The 20,708-nt window shown below is 48.7% G+C and overlaps 1 protein-coding gene across 1 annotated transcript; it reads right to left on the minus strand.

The window, feature by feature from the left end:
- Positions 1-10,297: 10,297 nt before the first annotated feature.
- On the minus strand, positions 10,298-11,529 carry LOC133925895 (peroxidase P7-like). Its single transcript, XM_062371637.1, has 2 exons — positions 11,264-11,529; positions 10,298-11,174 (listed from the first exon to the last, which is right to left on the minus strand). The coding sequence occupies exons 1-2, from the start codon at positions 11,489-11,491 to the stop codon at positions 10,416-10,418; spliced, it is 987 nt and encodes a 328-aa protein (XP_062227621.1). The 5' UTR covers positions 11,492-11,529; the 3' UTR covers positions 10,298-10,415.
- Between the last annotated feature and the right edge of the window lie 9,179 nt (positions 11,530-20,708).

Raw genomic sequence — 20,708 nt, forward strand, 5'->3', positions numbered from 1 at the left:
GGTGGCAGGAGTTTCGACCATCGGCTGGGGGTCGGATGGTGCACCGGAAACAGCGGCGGTGGCCCTGGGGGGCCCGGTGCCCTGGTCCCCTTGGGAGGGGAACGCCGCGAGTGCAGATCGCGGCTACTGCTGGGACGCAGCAGCGGCTGAGGCCTCCTGTGCGAGGGGTTGCATTTCCCCGCTGGAACTACGCGTGCAGATCGGGGCTACTGCTGGGACGCAGCAGCGGCTGAGGCCTCCTGTGCGAGGGTTTGCATTTCCCCGCTGGAACTAGAGCTGGAACGCGGGAGGCGATGACCACCGGCCATTTTTTCTACGGAAGAAAACAAACAAACAGATTCAGGGATGCTTCCCCCCTACCTGGCGCGCCAGCTGTCGGAGGATTAATTCCAGTCGCAGGGATCCCGAGAGACCCCTTTTTTATAGATTCGGCCGGGGGATGATCCTGAGTATGTTCGTCGGAGAAATAAATAGGAATGAATGCAACTGCCGGTGGTGGTGGAATGACCTAGTGCAAAAAGAAGTAAATGCACTGGAATTTAGACAGGTTCGGGCCGCACGGGGGCGTAACACCCTACTCCTGTATGGATACTATAAATGCCCTGAGGAAGTCCCTCAAGGATGTTGCTGGTTACAAGAATGTTGGTCTATCTTAGAATCTGGGGCTCTTTGTTCTTCGGCCTGTCTCGTCCTGCTCACTTCTCGGTCGTGTTTCTCTTGTGCTGCGTTCTTGTCTATGCTTAAGGATCTATTCCAGATGTTTCCTTCTGTGCCGCCGGCTGCTTTAAATACCCGCCGGCAGCAACGTGCCCCGAACGGGAGGGAGGGGGCACGAGTTCCGAGACACCATAAATGGAAAGGGCGTCATCATTTCCTCTGGGCGAAGTGACCGGGGGTGGAAAATGCGGCACACGCCCGGTCATCCGTCACCATAAATGTCCTGGCAACGGGCGTCGTGGAGAGGGCCCATCGGGCAGCCGCAGAGCGGCCCGGCATGCCCGCCCTGTCTTGTTCCCCTGCCACAGCAGCGTGGCAGACGGAACGCCTTGGCCCTCAAGACGTTATCCTGAGACAGGCCAGATGGCACAGGACGAGACCCGTGCAATTAATAACCCCACGCCTCTCTACCAGAACGTGGTAGGAACTGACTCTGAGCGTGGCGGTAGCAGTTGGAGGTGACAGGCCATGCACGCTCTTTAAATGTGGCCTCAGGCCTTTGACTAGCTGACACCTCATCGGTGGGCCCCTCGGGGGCCTCCACCAAGGGGCTTTCTGGGTCGTCGTGGTACCGAGTGCTCAGGGGTAGTGTTCATCTCCCCGAGCACCCTCTCCCGAGAATGCCCTTTCTTGTCCTCGGGGAACCGAGTGCTCGGGGGTACTGTTCACCTCCGCGAGCACTCTCTCCTGGGCACACTTGTACGGATCCTCGGGGAACCGAGTGCTCGAGGGCTGCTGCACGCAGCCCCGAGCACTCTCTCCCGGAACTTCGTTCGGTGGGTCCTCGGGATACTTGGGTGCCCAGGGGCCACCGCCGGAGGCCCCGGGCACGTTTCTCCCGGTACTTAGCTCTCCTGGTCGTCGGGGGACTAGGGTGCTCGGGGGTCACCGTACACCCTCCTGAGCACTTTCTTCCTGGTACTTAGATTTCGTGGATCATCGGGGAACTGGGGTACTCGGGGGCCACGGACTGCAGCCCCGAGCGCCTTCTCCCGGGACTTGATCTTTTCTCATCTTGCGAGAGAGACTCCGCGGGATGGCGCCATGTGGCGGATGGCTAGCCTGGCCTCGAGATTCGGGGGCCCCCGGTTCCTGATACACCGACACCATGACTCCAGAGGAATGCAAAACCAAATCATTCAGGGTCGGGAATGAACCAGAGCAATGCGAAGAACTATCATCGAAAGATGCCCTTGAAGAAGTAAGATTGCAAGCCATAGAAAATCTGGCCAGTTATCAACAAGAGACAAGAAAATGGAGAGATAGGAATATATCCGAAAAGACCTTCGCCCCCAAAGACTTGGTGCTACGAAGGTTCGGTACAACAACATCGGTTGGAAAACTTCAGAGTAAATGGGATGGCCCTTTCATAGTTAAAAGATCTTTGAGACCTGGCTCATATCATCTAGCTAATATAGAAGGTGAGGAGCTTCCACACACTTGGAACGCAGAAAATCTTCGCAAGTTCTACGCTTGAAAGTCAGCAACTAAGTCTGAGACTCCAATGTAATTTTTCTTTCGTAGTATTTCTTGTAATCACATTGTAAGGGTACTGCACTCTTTTCCTCACAGAGGGACCCCTTCACTAGGGGGTGAGGTTTTTAACGAGGTAGGAACCCATGTAAACATTGATAGTAGCACCCCTAAAAAATGTTGCTTGTCTCGAGTACTAGTAGTTTATCGTCGAAGTGCGCTAACCTAGAGATAGATTGGCGCACCAATCGACGACAAGAACACGGTGCGAAGTGTAAGCAAACAGACGTACACTTGCGACCTTTATGGGATTACAAAAACCACTCGGGGGCTAAGAGTGCCTACCCCCGCACCGAAGGAAAAACATACCTTCAGGAGGAAAAACGAACTGTCGCTGGACCGACAAAACGGCAGCGCACTTCGCGAGAAAGTCGGGGGCTAAGAGTGACTACCCCCACACCGAAGGGAAAACATACCTTCGGGAGTAAAAATGAAGTGTCGTTGGACCGACGAAACGGCAGCGCACTTCGCAAAAAGTCGAGGGCTAAGAGTGCCTGCCCCCACATCGAAGGAAAAAAATACCTTCGGGAGAAAAAACGAAGTGTCGCTGAACCGACGAAACGGCAGCGCACTTCGCGAAAAGTCGGGGCTAAGAGTGCCTGCCCCCGCACCGAAAGAAAAACATACCTTCGGGAGTAAAAACGAAGTGTCGTTGGACCGACAAAACGGCAGCGCACTTCGCGAAAAGCCAGGGGCTAAGAGTGCCTGCCCCCACACCGAAGGAAAAAAATACCTTCGAGAGAAAAAATGAAGTGTCGCTGAACCGATTTAACGGCAACGCACTTCGCGAAAAGTCGGGGGCTAAGAGTGCTTGCCCCCGCACCGAAGGAAAAACATACCTTCGGGAGTAAAAATGAAGTGTCGTTGGATCGACGAAATGGCAGCGCACTTCGCGAAAAGTCGGGGGCTAAGAGTGCCTACCCCTGCACCGAAGGAAAAAAATACCTTCGGGAGAAAAAATAAAGTGTCGCTGAACCGACGAAACAGAAGCGCACTTCACAAAAAGTTGGGGGCTAAGAGTGCTTGCCCCCGCACCGAAGGAAAAACATACCTTCGGGAGGAAAAACGAGGTATCGCCTGACCAACGAAACGCCAGTGCACTTCACGATAAACTCGGGGGTAAAGAGCGCCCGCCCCTGAGATGAAGGAAAATCAAACCTTTGAAGCTAAAAATCGGGCGCTAAGAGTGCCTGCCCCCGCGGCGAACTCAAAAGGAACCAAATCCCTACAGGCCGAAGTTACCTGCGACTAAAAGCCAGGGGGGGGGGACGGCGTTTTAAAAAATAAATAAATAAAATAACATAAAAGTCCTACACAATCGTAGGAAACTGCGGCGAAAGTTGGGGCAGTGGCGTCGCTCAGTACGTCCAATCCGAAGACCCTACCAACAAGATTCGGAACGTCTCGAATCGCAGAAAACGCTTCGGGTGCCATGTCACTAAAAGTGTAACAAAAGAACAAGTCATAATACAAAACCGATTTATTCCACATCGTCATCAACATCTGGATCAACAAAATCCTTATACCAATGACTGAGAGAAAATTGAAAAGCTATGCCTTCGCTGGCATGAAAATGCGTCTTTGGGGCCGGATGGGCCCCAACTTGAGTACAATATGAAGGTGACATAGGGATATCGTCGTCGGCACCATTGCACCTCACTACTTGCAAAGAGGGACCACGGCGATAGCAAAATTGCGGTCGGTGAAAAACTGGCTCTTCGTCCTGAGGCTCAATCTTTGGCTCAAGGAGCGCCGATGTGCCTTCGACGTCTTCCCTCGCTACACGGCGCAGATTCCGTTCGATATAAACATAAAATATATTACACAACCAATGTGTTACATCGTCAATCATAAAAGCGAAAAAAAATAAGACGACCCTTCACGCTGAGTCAGCCCACCTTCCCAGTATCTTCGGCTGTCGTGGTCATTGGTTTCGACGAGGGGTCATCCCTCGCCTTGGCCTGAAAAAAAATTATTATTATTACACATAATTTATTTATAATCTTCGACCAAATAAAGCAAAAGTTAACTCAGCGTACCCTTTGTCGATTCATTTCAGCTTCTCGAAGAGCGAGCTCGCGGCCGTGCTTGCACCAATAATTGGTGGTGAATGATCGAGCGGTGCTCTTCGACGCCTTCGTAACGGCCGAAGTCGACAGATCCGCCGGGTATTGGAAGGAAGGCCTCTGGAGAGCAGTATGATGGTCACAACCTGTCATCTCGATAGACTGCATGAGACTTCGAGCAAAAACCATCGCGCAGAAGTCACCGTAAAGTTGCGCGGCAGGAAGGAGGCTGCCACTGGTTTCGTTGCTCCAACTTATATGTCCCCCCAACCCAACAACTTCTATTGATGGGGGAGTCGCCGAGGCGCCAATACCTTCGAAGGTATGACTGATTGCTTCGCACACGGCGACCGCCTTCGGCTCAAGCTCCCCAATGAGATTAAGGGCATCATCGTTAAAAAGCCTTCGCCCCGCTTAATTCAGATTGCAGCCGCTGCGCTTTCTCCTTCTCTGACGCACAAAGTGCCTACAAGTCGCACACTTGTGCCTCGGAGGACTGTAGGTTCTGGCGAAGGCAGCTTACTTCGCTATCGGCAATCTGCTTCTCCGAGTGAAGGGTGCTAAGCTCCCTTTCAAGTTGTTCTAGTCACAATTCTGCATCCTTCGCTCGCCACGACAGCTCACGTTTTTGGCCTTCAGCTTTCTCTGCCCGTTTTTGCAGCAAGTCAATCTGCGCGTGTGCGCTTCGGGCCCGAGCTTCGGATTTCTCATCCTGCTTGCGCTGAGCCCGCGATAGAAGCAAAACCTGCAGCGTTGAATACAAGTCAGCAAAATACCAAGTATAATAATGTAAGAAAATAAACGATATACCTTCGCAATAGCCACATTAGAGGCATTGAGCAGCTCGTTTGTGGACTTTTGGGCGAGCAGAATTTTGAGTTCGGGGAGGACGAAGGTACCAAGCATCTTCTTCGCATCACTAACCTCCCCGGCACTTGGCTCAAAAGCGGCAGGCCGCAACGCCTCAGGCGCAATGGCCTTCGCATCAAGCAGCCCGCCGAGGCCCACCAAACCCTTCCCGCCGCGGCGGGGCGCACTCGGCGTCGACTCTTCGGTCTCAGAAGATGAGCTCGAAGGCGATGAGGGCGATGAGTATGCCACCACTTCTATGTTGTTGGCACCCTCGGTTTTGGGCTCCTCCTAAGTGGCGGCCTCGGGTATCGCCCCCGCCTCTGTCAACTCCTCGTCATCGCTTAGTATTAATGTTGGGAGATCGACGCGAGAGCAAAACAATGATTTTGGCGCCTGGCCCTCCTGCGCGCCTTCGGAACTCTCCCGTGTGATCTTGCCGACCAACATTATAGCCTTGGCCCCTACCTCGGCCACTGACAAATCTGGAAAAAATCATAACCGTTAGGCAAGGACATATAAATTATGTAAAAATGTACGGACAAGGGAGTACCTGCGAAGCCGTGCACAGTAGGATGGAGCCGACAGAGCCCCTCGGGCCCTTTGTCCCCGAATTCCGGAATAACCCAGCCACGGCTCAGGGGCCAGACTCTGGCAGCTACGAACTCCCCTACCAAGTCGCGAGTCGAAAGATACTTCACGCACCTAACGAAGGCCTCAAGGGCCGTTTGCTGCGATGATTTCAGCCGCACAACTGGCGTGCGGTTTCCCCTAACTTCTTCGCATCTAGATACAAGATATTCTTCGGCCTCCACTTTGTGGTAGAACCACCACTGGGTCCAGTCGCTACGCCACTTTTTCTTGTACACCACGACGGGTGTAGACAAGCCAGCGCGATATGCGAAGTTCAAGCACCAATAGTGGGCCTCGCTCTGCACTCCACGGGCAAAGACCGGCTTCGGTTGGTGGTGCAGTCGGTGCGCGGCAGTGAAGGCCCTGGTGGACGCCTTAACACCCTCCGAGCGAGCGGCCCAGGCGAAGAGACCCATTCTCACTATGGCGTTAGGGGTCAATTGATGCAAATAGACTTCGAACAGTTTTAATACTTTAATCACCATCTCGTCGCAAGGAAGGCGAAGGTCGGACCGAAATAGTGCACAAACACAACAGCCTCATCATCAACTGGTTCTGGTATCTCTTGTTGGCCGGGAAGCCGGACCTTTGAAACATCGCTAATTAAACCTTCTCTGACAAGACCGGCCAGAACTTCGCCGTCCACTTTGGATTGGCCAATCCAGTAGGTCTTCGGTCGGGAGGATCTAAGCTTCGGGGCCATCTAGTCCAAGGAATGACTTCAACAGCAGGATGACAACCGCGGGCTTTGTCTAAGGCGTTCAAAAAACTATACTCGACTTCGTGCGAGAGCAACAGCTTTAGCAAGGGTACGGTAAAAAAATTTGACAGCGGCCCAATATTTATAGGGCGAGGCGGCGGCGGTTACAATTTCCCGCATCGAAAATGAACCGGCACCAAAAACCATGCTTAGGCATCCACCAAGAACATTAAATGCAGGCAGTTACAGAGATCGTTAGGTAGCTACTAAGGAGCAGTTTGAAAAAAAATTAATATGATATACAACAGCCAAAATTAACGGCGTGCATTGAATCCAGTATACTTCGACAGGCCGAAGGGGGACGGCATTGAGATATCTTGAAGGCTATAGGCTCGGCCTATCGAAGATAAACCTTGCCAGTAGGGGGCTACTGTTAGGGATCATCTCCCGTCACCCCTAACTCGAAGGGAACTGCGAAGTCTACTGGAGATGCTACGTGATAGCTATCGTGCTTCTGTTGCAGGAGTTCGTCTGTCAGCCGCGGAAATCATAGAGCGAAGTTGGTCGAAGGGTGCAGGCGCCCTTGCATCTTCAAGTTCCCGAACCGGTGAAGACGAAGGCTCACGACCTTCGACTGGCGGGTGAAGCCCTGGTCCGCATCCCACATCTTTTGGAGCAGGCGAAGGTGTGAGCTGACCTTCACCGGGAGGCGAGGGCTGCCCAGCATGCGCCCGGGCGAAGAAGGCTTCGGCGCCCTTCGAAGGGATGACCCAGCTCAACACAGTGGGCCCGACTACGGTCGTCCTGTGTACTGCTGTAATTATGCGATCATGCTCATTTGTACCATAATGCCCCCAGATATTCCGGGAATGTAGCAGGTTAGGGGGTAAGATATGTAAACGGAACCCATGGTCGTCGGGTACGGGCTATAAATAGAGCCACAGTGTAACCGGAAGGGGTAATCGAAACTGTTTCGCCTCCAGCACGTGTCATTTTGAGGGACCTTCAATATCTCCGCATTCGAAGGCCCACCTTGTCCGGGACTTCGATCCCAACAATAGACATACCACAACCACTCCAATTATCATTACATTTGTACCAGTTATCCACAGGAATATTCCTTTCAACAATAAGGAATATCCTAAAATATTCCTAGGGTATTACAACCATTTCCCACCTATGGTGCCCTATGCAACCTAATCCCGATATGTCTCTTCAAGGGACCACAACGAGCCCTCTGTTGGGGCTGCTAGCGGTCTCCCTCCGACTACCTCTTGGTCGGGTTTTGGCTAACCCATTGGCTCCTTCCCAGGAGTCTTCTCTTTACAGCTGAGTTTCCTTGCGATGTCGCCTTTTGTCCTCAAGGCTTCATCGTACCCTTTGTCCTTCAGCTCTTGTCATGTCCCTTCGTCCTTCAATCCTTACCTTCGGGCTTCATTTCTTTCACTATCGCTTCCGCCCTTCGTTCCATATGTTCGGCTTCACCAATGGACTGACGGAAGGACCTGTGTTCCCCACATAGCTCTTGGATTTGCTAGTTGGCCTTGTCCACTTGATTCTTGTATTGCACAGTGTTGCCTTCATGAGTTCCTGCTCCATGGTCCTCTAGGGCGTGCGGTGGAACCTGGTGATGCTCTGGGACATCCGACGTAGCTATCCGTCCCTCCTGGGTGCCCTGAGTGATCACCCGAGACGCCCCTGTTCCGACTTTGATAGCCATACCAACCCGAGGTATATTGACCCCAGGGGCCTCGATCAAAGCCCTGGCTCCCTCAGTCACCATGGCTCCTCCTAGATGCAAGGGTGCCTCGAGTCTCCATCAGCATCTGCAGATCCTTGTGCTTTTATTCTAGTCTTTGGTGGCATGAGATCACCACATGGTCATGGGTTTGATCCCCACAGACGATGCTAAATGTTGGGGTCGTAATCACAACACACTAAATAATACTCGTAATTGTAACTATAATAATTGTTCATCTCTTTGTTACATCGGGTAAATAGAGATATTTATAGACATACCTCAACCATTCCTATTATCATTACATTTGTACCAGTTATCCACAGGAATATTCCTTTTAACAATAAGGAATATCCTGGAATATTCCTAGGGTATTACAATCATTTCCCACCTATGGTGCCCTATGCAACCTAATACTGACACGTGTCCTGAAGGGACGACAACGATCCCTCTGTTGGGGCTGCTAGCGGTCTCCCTCTAGCTACCTCTTTGTCGGGTTTTGGCTAACTCATTGGCTCCTTCCCAGGAGTCTTCGCTTTACTGCTGAGTTTCCTTGTGACATCTCCCTATATCCTCAAGGATTCATCGTACCCTTTGTCCTTCAGGTCTCGTCGCGTCCCTTCGTCATTTAATCCTTACCTTCGGGCTTCATTTCTTTCACTATGGCTTCCGCTGTTCGTTCCACATGTTCGGGCTTCGCCCTCTTGGCTTTGTTGTACCCTCTCGAGCTTAACTCCTACAGAACATAAGGGAAAATATTTCTATGTTGACGTTAGCCTTATTACTTTGCCTTTATGATTGATTGTTGTCATCGAAGTCAACGAACAGGGACCGATGTGGTATCATTCCCCCAACAATTACAAATTGAATAGCAAATGTACAACATGGGCAAAGAAACACATAGAAGAACGAAATAATTTGATAACAAAAATTAATTTTGGACAACTTTTTAATTTACATAAATGGCATTACACATGTATTAACTGAAGCCAACACGATTCGATTGCATTTGCCATCATATCATCAATAGTTGACCATACTGAAGTGGAGCCTCACCTCCATTGGCATCCACGGTGGCGGAGGTATGTTCCCCATCTTCACCATCACCGTGGAAAAGTCCCTCGCAACAGCCTCGCCGTCCGTGCTGTACATCTCCACAAGATGGTCCAACGGCCCGCCGCAGCCGTAGAGCGCCTGGTCAGATTATCACAGACCAGGCGGTTACTTAAATTGCCTGTGATAATTAATTTACACAGACGGTTACTTAAGAGAACCGTCTGTGTAAACAGATTATCACAGACAGTTTCTTAAGTGAACCATCTGTGATAATAAGTTTTCACAGGCGGTCTCTTTTGCGCCTGTGGAAATCGTCCATTTTCATAGGCCTTTGATCGCAGATGGGTTGGCTAAACGCCTGTGCAAATGAGTTATGACCTACCTCTAAAAATAGTTTTGTAGTAGTGAAGCTTGTTGACCCTTCGACTTGGTGTGGAGCAGCGGCAAGAAGATTGTACGGTGACACGGATGCCCTTGTCTTGGTGACTAAAGCTGCGAAGTGAAGACAACGTACAAGTGACCGGAAAAGAGGTTAGTGGTGAGATCTTGTTTTAGTGGCTTGGTGGCTCATCGAGCTTGAGGCCTTATCTTTGTGACTTGGTAACTTAAGAACCGTGATCGGAAAAGACTTAGCGACCAGGCGCATATCCTCTGTGGGGATCTAACATGTATTAGACGTGACTTATGTGCCACTAATACCACAGGATAAAAATTACTTGTGTGCTCTCTCTACGTTATTTATGTTTCCGTATTTACCCACTTGCAATTTACCTTCGTAGAGTAGGTTACAATCCTTTTAAACTATAGAGTAGATATATTGGATACATCTAGAGTACATTTAAATAAAAATTGATATAGATTTATCTCACAAAGTTTTTGAAACCAAATAATTTTAAACATCCTAATTCATTGCTCAACATCACCGTCCCTCGCACCAACGCCGATCCTGACCCCGCAACATAACAAATTAAATAACAAATGTACAATATGGGCAAACAAACATATAGAGGTACGAAATAATTCGATTACAATATATTTTTGACAACTTTTTAATTTAGTTAAATGGAGTTACACATGTGTTAATTGAAGCCAACACGATTCGATTGCATTTGCCATCGTATCATCAATAGTTGACCATACTGCAGTGGAGCCTCACCTCCACCGGCATCCACGGCGGCGGGGGTATGTTCCCCATCTTCACCATCGCCCTGGCAAAGTCCCTCGCAAAAGCCTCGCCGTCCGTGCTGTACATCTCCACAAGATGGTCCAACGGCCCGCCGCAGCCGTAGAGCGCCTGGTCAGAAGTGAGGAGGCCCCGGCGCGCGACCAGGTCCTTGTAGTAGGCGTTGTCGAACCTCATCGGGGTCAGCTCGTCGAACGGCGCCTTGGCGTCGTCACCGGCCTGGCACGTCTGCCTGCGGAGCTCCGCGAACCTGGGGTCAACGTCAGCGCCGCCCTCGCCATTGTAGCTGTAGACGCGGTCCCTGTAGTTGATGCACTGCGCCATGCCGACGGTGTGCGCGCCGGAGAGCGCTGCCATGTCCCGCGCGTCGAGGCCGTATTTTCCGAACGTGTCGATGAGCGCGGTGACGGTGTCGTTCGGTCTGGGGAGGCCGTAATCGGCGGCGTCCTTGTCGGCTTTCCGCGAGTCCTTGCGGCCGAGCGGCACGTTCCAGTTCGGCCCCCCGAGCAGGGCAACGGCGTCGCGAGATGCGAGGGCGAGGATGTCCGCACAGGAGACGGTGGCTGGGCAGGCGTGCTCGAGGTGGGACTTGATCTCGTCGATCACATCGAAGCCGCGGAGGGAGTCGACGTTGGGCGTCGCGTCCTTCTCGCTTTCGAAGAAGGGCGAGCTGTCCAGGAGGACGGAGCCGTCACACCCCTGTCGTGTCATTCGCGAACAACAAAATTAACGTGTAATTCATAATTTGAAGGACTAGGTAATGGAAAAAATGGGTGCAGATTACTTACGTTGACAAAGCAATCGTGGAAGAAGAGGCGAAGCACGGCGGGGGCCATTGCCTGATCGGCGGCGACCTTCGACGCCAGCACGGACTGCACGATGTCCTGCACGCTGGGACAGGTCTTGTCGTAGTAACTGACCGAAAGATGGTCACCGTGTGCGGTGCACGCGAGAAGCGCAAAGAGGATCAGCGGTGCAAGTGCAGGCAGCGATGAAGAGCTCCAGGAGGGCAGCATGGCTGTCGACTTGCCGAATGCTGACACACCGGCGCCGCTGATAGCAAGGAACACGGTGTAGTGAAGCAACGGGTGATCGGAAACAGGCAAGGGCGCGCGATGAGTTGCAGTGGATCGATGAGTTTGATGAAACATGGAACGGAAGCATGCTTATATATAGCTAGCTTGTGCCGTTGTGTGTGTGCGTGTGCGCGAGCGCTGCTGGCTTCCCCGGCCGCATTCGTACGCGTACCTGCCGCTTCTATGCGCGTGCACGCGCGATCGAATCGTGGTACTGTTGTTGACATGGTCTCTGGTCTGCATGCATTGCTTGCTCGTGCTTCTTGGCGGAAACGCTGACGATGTCACAAGGAAGACAGGAAGGAAGGATTAATTGGGCAAACTAGCTATTAAAAAGTTCAAGTGGGGGTGTACTTTAAAAATCTTGGGACCGTACATTTGCTTGATCGAGATCAACTAGGTCTCCAATCATTACTATACAAATAATTTATATAGGCGGTTCAGAAATCCTGTGTCAGATATTTTTTTCGAACCGTTTGTGGAAAAGAGTTTGTATAAATCAGATTTGTACAGATAATTTTTTAACCGTCTTTACAAATTATTAGTACAGACGATTTTAAATTGTAACCGTCTGTAATAAATTTTTGATATTTCGTTATTTTGTTATTTTCTAGTTTTTGATAGTTTGTTATTGGTTTTTTATAAATTTTTAACTTCTTAGCACACTAAAAACCATAAAAGCGTATCTCAACCATTTTCTTAGCTTTTCATTCATTTTCTCATAATCCACCTTTTCAGCTTTTCAAAAATCAGCTCAAGCTAGATTGTTTGGTTCGGCTTCTAACTTCTGAGAAGTAGAAGCTCAGAAAAGCTGAACCAAACAGACCCTAGGTCTCCAATCACTCAAAGTGAAATGCTCCTTCTGGTTATAAATATTAGTTATTTTAGATAAAATATGGTCTTCGATGCATAGTTTTGATTACTATTTTTTATTAGAAATATATTTATAAAATTCATTAAATTTGTGATGATGTGAAAGTATTTTTCAAGATAAATCTATGCATATAATTTTAAGATTTCTAAAATAAATATTTCAAAAGCTATTGTTAATTAAAGTTTTAAAAGTTTGATCGGACTTTTTTTAAAACAACATGTATTGATGGCTGGTGGGAGTAACCAGTTTGCCACAACTTGTAGTGTCCAGCCACCCAACAATACACAGAAAATATGCAGGTGCTTATGTACTTTAGTCAATCTTTTACCTTAACTTTGGATATAATGACTACATGAAAAGCATATAACAGGAAATCATATAAATAGATTTCATTTTTTTCCAGTAAATGATATAACAGGCAAGGCTCTATAAATTTTCAAGCAACACTAGCTACGTTTACGTACTAACGCGCCAAAGCACGTGTGAGAATTAACTAGCGGACATTTTATTAGTTTTAGCTTACAATCTTGGTCAACTTATGATATAGGTCAATGACTGTGATTTCCACTTATTAATCCTTTCAATAATAGTCTAAAGTCAGTGGGAACTTCAGCATGGCTCATCTTATTGTCATATATAGACTGGATTAGTTGGACAACTAATATATTTTAAATGATGTCTATGTAGGTCCCATATGTTCATGTTTTGACCACTTATGAATTCTCATTGTGAATTCGTTGATTCATGCACACACATGAATGCCAACTTTGGCACGCACTGGGTCTCATGATTAGGGTTGTATTCACACGTAACATGCAAGAGTGACGGTTTGTGCTCGAATTTATTTTATAACACCTATTGTTCAATTGGCATAATACACCAGTTCCACATTTTGTTTTCCAAAAAATGTATACTCCATTACCAATTGACAAGGGTGTGCATTTTCAACCTTTAGTGCCAAACAATATGCAGACATGCACAATACAAGAAATCTATAGTTTCTCTGGTGTTTGCAACGTTCCCCATGGCATACGACAAAAAATATATATATGGTTCTTTTCCAGCAGCCAGCAACGTTCCCCATAGCATATAGAAACCTATAGAATGGAAGACCTTGTATATATGTTCATTGAACATCCCTCCTAGTAAGATGTTAACAGATACCTTCGTGAATACAAAACAAACTAAAAATTCACTAGCCTCAGTCGTACAATAATATTCACAACTTTAACATATTTTAAACGTTGTCATGTTGGTTGTATGCAAATTCTTAAATATTTACACGAACAGCCAAAACTGTCCGAATTTATACCTATTTTCTATAAGCAGTCACACATTACAAATACTTACTAATAAAATTGTAGTCAATCGCCTAGTATAAAAATGATCAGTAATCATCAAAATATAAATGCAATTGATAGGAAAAATTGTGCACAACTAGCAACAACAAAATTTATGCAACAAATCTAAAGAACAACTACAAAAAATAAAAGAAGTACGTATTGCAATGGATAAAAATGTCTATTACAAAGCAACTAACATTTTCATTTCTTACTCAAGTGAACAGCTTGAAAAATGTCACAACAAAACACTTCAACTCCCAGAACAAACAAAAACGCGTACCATGACAAAAGAAAAGTACATGATCCTACCGCTAAAATGTGTATTTTAGGGGCCAAAAATATCAATTTCAACGAATATGTATAATTTAGGGCAACAAATATCACGAGAAAGCTGATGCAAAAATAAAACAGTAACTCAGGTGTCGTGGGTTAATCCCTAACAGTGATTCCGGGGTTTATCGGACAACAGGTGCATGATCTATATTCTAGGGGATGTGCCTGTGCTAATCTAAGAACATCAGAGTTTATCCAGGTTCATGCCCCCTTAGGGTAATAGCCTTACATTTTGTGCATTCTTCACATTGAGTATGGTTTCTTCTTTGTGTTTTTTGGCCTTCTCTCCCAAGGCGGATCCTCTTCCCCTTATAGCCCAGGAGGAAATGAGTCTTACACGTGAGCCCATCAAATATTCCCATGCCTACCTAGACGGCCAATGTAGGTTATCATTACAGAATACATTTGCATTGTGCTTGCCCTGGAGCACTGCAATGCCTATCCCATCCATCGGACACATCTTCGCTTGTCACTCTCGGGTCATCCGGCCTGCACAGTCCCATCACCGGTTTCCCATGCGCGCCTGTCACGCCCCCTGTTGCGTCTACGAGCTTGTCCCACAGCAATTAATGTTGAGGACGAGACATGGTATCCCTACGCCGACCATGTTGCCTTAGCCGGGGTGAACTGCCTGGAGTAGGAAAATGACGTGAGTAGCAATATTAAATAAGATTTGACTGGCTTAGAAGGGTACCTGCCCCACGACCAGTAAGAGCTAGTCGCGGGAAATCTAGCGAAGTTCAGTGTCGTGGTCATGCTAGCGTTGACTGGTCACGCGGTGGGCTTGGGCCGGAGAACAAAAGCGGATAATAGAAAAACCGGCCGTTGCGGGCCGCCCTGATGAGAGACCCCTATATTCTTTACATCGACAGTAGCCCCTAAGCTCCCTCACGGATATGGTGATCTGAGCTATTTTTATAAGGACGTGGTCGGATCTAGTCGTACCACTTGGGTCCTGGGTGAACAAGAGCTTTGCCCATGGAGTGGTCGGCGATACAGTCCACCACCATGCCTGGCTTAGGAACGCTGACGATGTCACAAGGAAGACAGAGGAAGGATTAATTGGGCAAACTAGCTATTAAAAATTTCAAGCGGGGGTGTACTTTAATAATCTTTAACATTTTCTAAACGTTGTCATGTTGGTTGTATGCAAATTCTTAAAAATTTACACAAACAGCCAAAATTGTCCTAATTTCTACCAATTTTATGTAAGCAGTCACACATTACAAATACTTACTAATAAAATTGTAGTCAATCGCCTAGTATAAAAAACGATCACTAATCATCAAAATAGAAATGCAATTGATAGGAAAAATTGTGCACAACAAGCAACAACAAAATTTATACAACAAATCTAAAGAACAACTACAACAAATAAAAGAAATACATATTGCAAAGGATAAAAATGTGTATTACAAAGCAACTAACATTTTCATTTCTTACTCAAGTGAACAGCTTGAAAAATGTCAAAACAAAACACTTCAACTCCCAGAACAAACAAAAATGCGTACCGTGACGAAAGAAAAGTAGATGTTCCTTCTGCTAAAATGTGTATTTAGGGGCCAAAAATATCAATTTTAACAAATATGTATAATTTAGGGCAACAAATATCATGAGCTAGCTGATGCAAAAATAAAACAATAACTCAGGTGTCAGGGGTTAATCCCTAACAGTGATTTCGGGTGTATCGGACGACAGATGCGTGATCTGTATTCTGGGGGATGTGCTTGTGCTAATCTAAGAACACCAGAGTTTATCCAAGTTCAAGCCCCCCCCCCTTGGTGTAATAGCCCTACATCCTATGTACTCTTCTCATTGAGTATGGTTTCTTCTTTGTGTTTTTGGCCTTCTCTCCTAAGGCGGACTCCCTTCCACTTATAGCCCAGGAGGAAAGGAGTCTTACATCTGAGCCCATCAAATAGTCCCATGCCTACCTAGACGGCCAATGTAGGTTACCATTACAAGATACGTATGCATTGTGTTTGCCCTGGAGCACTCCCGGACGCATTCGTGTGCGTACCTGCCGCTTCTGTGTGCATGCACGCGCGATCGAATCATGCGACTGTTGTTGACATGGTCTCTGGTCTGCATGCATTGCTTGCTCGTGCCTCTTGGAGGGAACACTAATGATGTCACGAGGAAGGCAGATGAAGGAAGGATTAATTGGGCAAACTAGCTATTAAAAATTACAAGTGGGGGTGTACTTTAATAATCTTGGGACCGTACATGAGGGCACAACTTGGTTGTGTAGCCCGCGTCTTCACCATGTACCGTTCAGTATAGCGATGGGGGCGCCCAAAACCGTAGCCCCAAATCCTCATTGAGCCCCTGCCTCTTTGCCTGTTTCTCTCCTAGCTCTCCTCGATGTTGAGCAACCCCAGCTAGTGGCCCCTTGGCGGGTGAAAGTGATGGTGATGAGCCTTATGCTTGTCTAAGGACCAGTGGGTTTCCCTCAAATGCCCTACATTACCCTTCCCACGATATGCTTTCTCGTCGCTTGTCCTGTAGCTTCGGGTCTTAGAGGCCAACCTATCGGCATGCCTCCGAAGCTCGTCCTCTTCGGCCCTCGAATATTCTTCCATCTTAGTGAATAGCTCATCCGCATCCTTGACCGGCTTCCGCGCCAGGCTTGAGGCCAAGGCCCCTAGCTAAAGGGCCTTGTCGTGTGACATCTTTTTCTTTATCTTCACTAAGGCCCTTCGCTTGGCACTTCACTCAAACAAAACGCCAAGTGAATTCCTTTAATCTCTCACCCTCCTTCTGTTTTACTGCAAACGGATCTCCGATGGTGACCAAGGCCTCGTAGTTGCCCTGGAAGTGAGAGAAAAATGCCTCCTAAAGAAGCTCCTAGGAAAACATCATCCTCGCCCCGAGAGAGGTGTACCACGAAAATGCAATTCCCTTAATGGATACGACAAAAGCCTTAGATATAGTGGCATTTTCTCTTCCCATGGACTCTATCACGGCCTAAAAACTCATCATGAACTCCTTGGGGCCAGTCTCACTGCTGTACAGGTGCAGCCGGGGCATCTTGAACCCCGAGGGCCACAATCGTATTTGCAAGCTCGTGGACAGCGGAGAAGCTTGATCTACCATCTGCAGTCGATGAGGTTCCTCTATTGCTGAGTCCCTCCAATGGCCCCTATTAGGAGATGGACTGACGGAGGGACCTGTGTTGCCCACGTACCTCTTGGATTTGCTTGTTGGCCTCATCCACCTGATTCTTGTACTGCACAATGTTGCCTTCGTGAGTTCCTGCTCCATGGTCCTCTGGGGCGTGCGGTGGAACCTGGTTATGCTCTGGGACATTTGGCGTAGCTATCCGTCCATCCTGGGTTCCCAGAGCATTCACCTCAGACCCCTTGTTCCGCCTTCGATAGCCATACCGACCCGAGGTATATTGACCCTAGGGGCCTCGATCAAAGCCCTGGCTCCCTCAGTCACCATGGCTCCTCCTAGCTGCAAGGGTGCCTCGAGCTCCCTCAGCATTTGCAGATCCTTGTGCTTTTTTTTCCTAGTCTTTGGTGGCATGAGATCACCACGTGGTCATGGGTTTGATCGCCACAGACAACGCCAAATGTTGGGATCATAATCACAACACACTGAATAATACTCATAACTGTAACTATAATAATTGTTCATCTCTTCGTTACATCGGGAAAATAGAGATATTTATAGATGTTGGGGATCATCTCCCGCCACCCCTAACTTGAAGGGAACCGTGAAGTCTACTGGAGATGCTGCGTGATAGCTATCGTTCTTCTGTTGCAGGAGTTCGTCTGTCAGCCGCGGAAATCATGGAGCGAAGTTGGTCGAAGGGTGCAGGCGCCCTCGCATCTTCAAGTTCCCGAACCGGCGAAGACGAAGGCTCACGAACTTCGGCTGGCGGGCGAAGCCCTGGTGTGAGCTGACCTTCGCCGAGAGGCGAGGGCTGCCCGGCATGCGCCCGAGCGAAGAAGGCTTCAGCGCCCTTCGAAGGGATGACCCAGCTCGACACAGTGGGCCCGACTACGGTCGTCCTGGGTACTGTTATAATTATGCGATCATGCTCATTTGTACCATAATGCCCCCAGATATTCCGGGAATGTAGCAGGTTAGGGGGTAAGATATGTAAACGGAACCCGTGGTCGCAGGGTACAGGCTATAAATAGAGCCACAGTGTAACCGGAAGGGGTAATCGAAACTGTTTCGCCTCCGGCACGTGTCACTTTGAGGGACCTTTGATATCTCCGTATCCGAAGGCCCACCTTGTCTGGGACTTCGATCCCAACAGTTGGCACCGTTCGCGGGATCGAACACACGAAGGCATGCCACCCAAGAAGAAATAGAAGTCACCCGGAACAGCGGAGGCGTTACTGGAACCCCCAGCCGCGACTGGGCCTTCGGTCGATAGACCCACTCTAGCCGTACCAGGATCAAGTAATGCTTCAGCGGGGGGGTCTTCAGCCGGACGAGAGCGGCATTGCGAAGTTGACATAGGACCACAACAACCTGGCGATGGCCGACAGGACGAAGCACTATGGGTTGGCACGGAGCGAATGCCGGTCATGGAACCAATAGATCGCATTCGCTTCGATCTTCCAAAAAAAAGAAGGCGAAAGGGGGCGAAATGAAGAATGGGAGGAACTCGACGACTTCGCAGAGTTTGAACACGAGGAAGAAACAAACGAAGAAAGAAATGCAAGGTTAGAAGCCGAAGAGTTGGAAAGGCAGCTAGCGCAGAAGAAGCGCATGTTGGATGGCCTAGCAGCAAGTCGGAAAGCCGCAGAGTACCGCAGGCGGGCAGACGAAGCAAGAAAAACATTGGAATAGATACAAGAGCAAATCGATATACTCCACCAAGCGGAGGTCCATGTCTCGCCGGCCAACGCCACCGGGAGACTTGATACAAGCTTTGCAGGAAGTTCGACGAAGATCTTCTACGGGAGATCAGAAGTCACCCCTGGCCAGGGACCTGCAAAATCAGCCATGGCCGCCAGGATTCAAGATGCCCAGAGTGGTTATGTTTGATGGAGAATCAGACCCGAGAGAATTTGTCATGAGTTTTGAAGCAGCTGTGGAGTCTGCCGGGGGGGACGATGTAACCTTAGTGAAGGCCTTTGTATTAGCCATAAAGGGAATAGCAAGGTCATGGTATTCCGCGTTACCCCCGAGATCCATATATTCATGGGAACAGCTGTGCATTGCACTATACAGCAACTTCCAGGGGAACCGGGCATTCAACATCACCGCAACCGACCTCTTCGCGCTGAAGCAGCAACCAACAGAAACTTTGCAGAGCTATATGCGCCGATTTGTACACATACGTTGTCAGGCAAAGGGGTTGAGCGAAGATACAATTATCGATGCCGCAATACAGGGCATCAGAGGGGGGGCTATTGGCAGGAAAGCTCACCAGAAAAAGACCCGCAAGTGTCCAAGAGCTGCTCAACAAGATGGAAGAATACTCAAGATCTGAGCTCGATCATCTCCGAAGGAAAAATGAATTAACAGCCTCCAAAGTAAAACAACATGCACCACCTAAAGAGGCAGGTGGCGGCAATCATAGAGATAGACTGCACTGTCCAAGAAAACCCGAAGGCTCTGATTATCCAAGCCAAAAAGAAGTCAATCAGATCAACCCCAGCCCGCCCGAAGCCGTTCAGGGATCGTGCGAAGCCTACAACTTATCCAATAGAGGAGGCCGAGCGGGCAGGGGAAGAGGCCGCGGAGGCAGAGGAGGACGAGTTCCCCACAACCCGGCAACCTTCTACTGCGAACTGCATGGTGAAGGAGCCGGCCACCGGACCAAACAGTGCCCACAGGTCTTGGCTATGAAAGAAAGCTTGGCAAAGCAGTTTGCTGATCATGGAAGGACAGTTCACCATGCAATAAGCTTCGGAAGAAGCGAAGGGTGGCAAAACCACAATCAGAACATGGTGTTTCCGAACCAATGGCAGCAAATTCCAGCACCACAGTATGCACCTGCAACTTCAGCTCAATTTGATCAAACTAGGCAAATGAACATTCAGGGCGACCTACCTCCGCCACCGCCAAGACCCGCAATCTAGGCACCACCAGAAAGTAGCAAATCAGTTAACATGATAAACCATGGGTACAACGTGGTGTTGGCCATCTCAGGGGGATCAAACCAGCAAACAGAATCCAAGAGACAACAAAAAGAATACGTGCGAAGGGTCAACCACGTCGGAGTGGGACCAACATACATCAATTCAAGATGCTCGAACATTCCATTACATTCTCGCAAGAGGATATGAGGGTACTAGACTATCCGCACACAGATGCCTTCTTCATTACCACGAACATCTCAGGAAATGAAGTACACAGGATATTGATCGATGGAGGAAGCTCGGTGGACATCATCTTCGTTGACGCCTTCAACAAAATGGGGCTGCAAAGAAGTGACTTAAAGCAAGCTGGATCACCACTACTAGGCTTCGGCGGAAACACAATCAACGCTCTGGGAAAAATAATAATCCCAGTGTCATTTGGCGAGCAGATGAATTTCCACACAGAAGGCATTACCTTCGATGTGGTGGACATTGGCTACCCGTACAACGTGATATTTGGGAGGGGAGTCCTCAATACATTCGGAGCAATACCACAC

Source organism: Phragmites australis, chromosome 8 (genome assembly GCF_958298935.1).
Source record: "Phragmites australis chromosome 8, lpPhrAust1.1, whole genome shotgun sequence".
Taxonomy (NCBI): Eukaryota; Viridiplantae; Streptophyta; class Magnoliopsida; order Poales; family Poaceae; genus Phragmites; species Phragmites australis.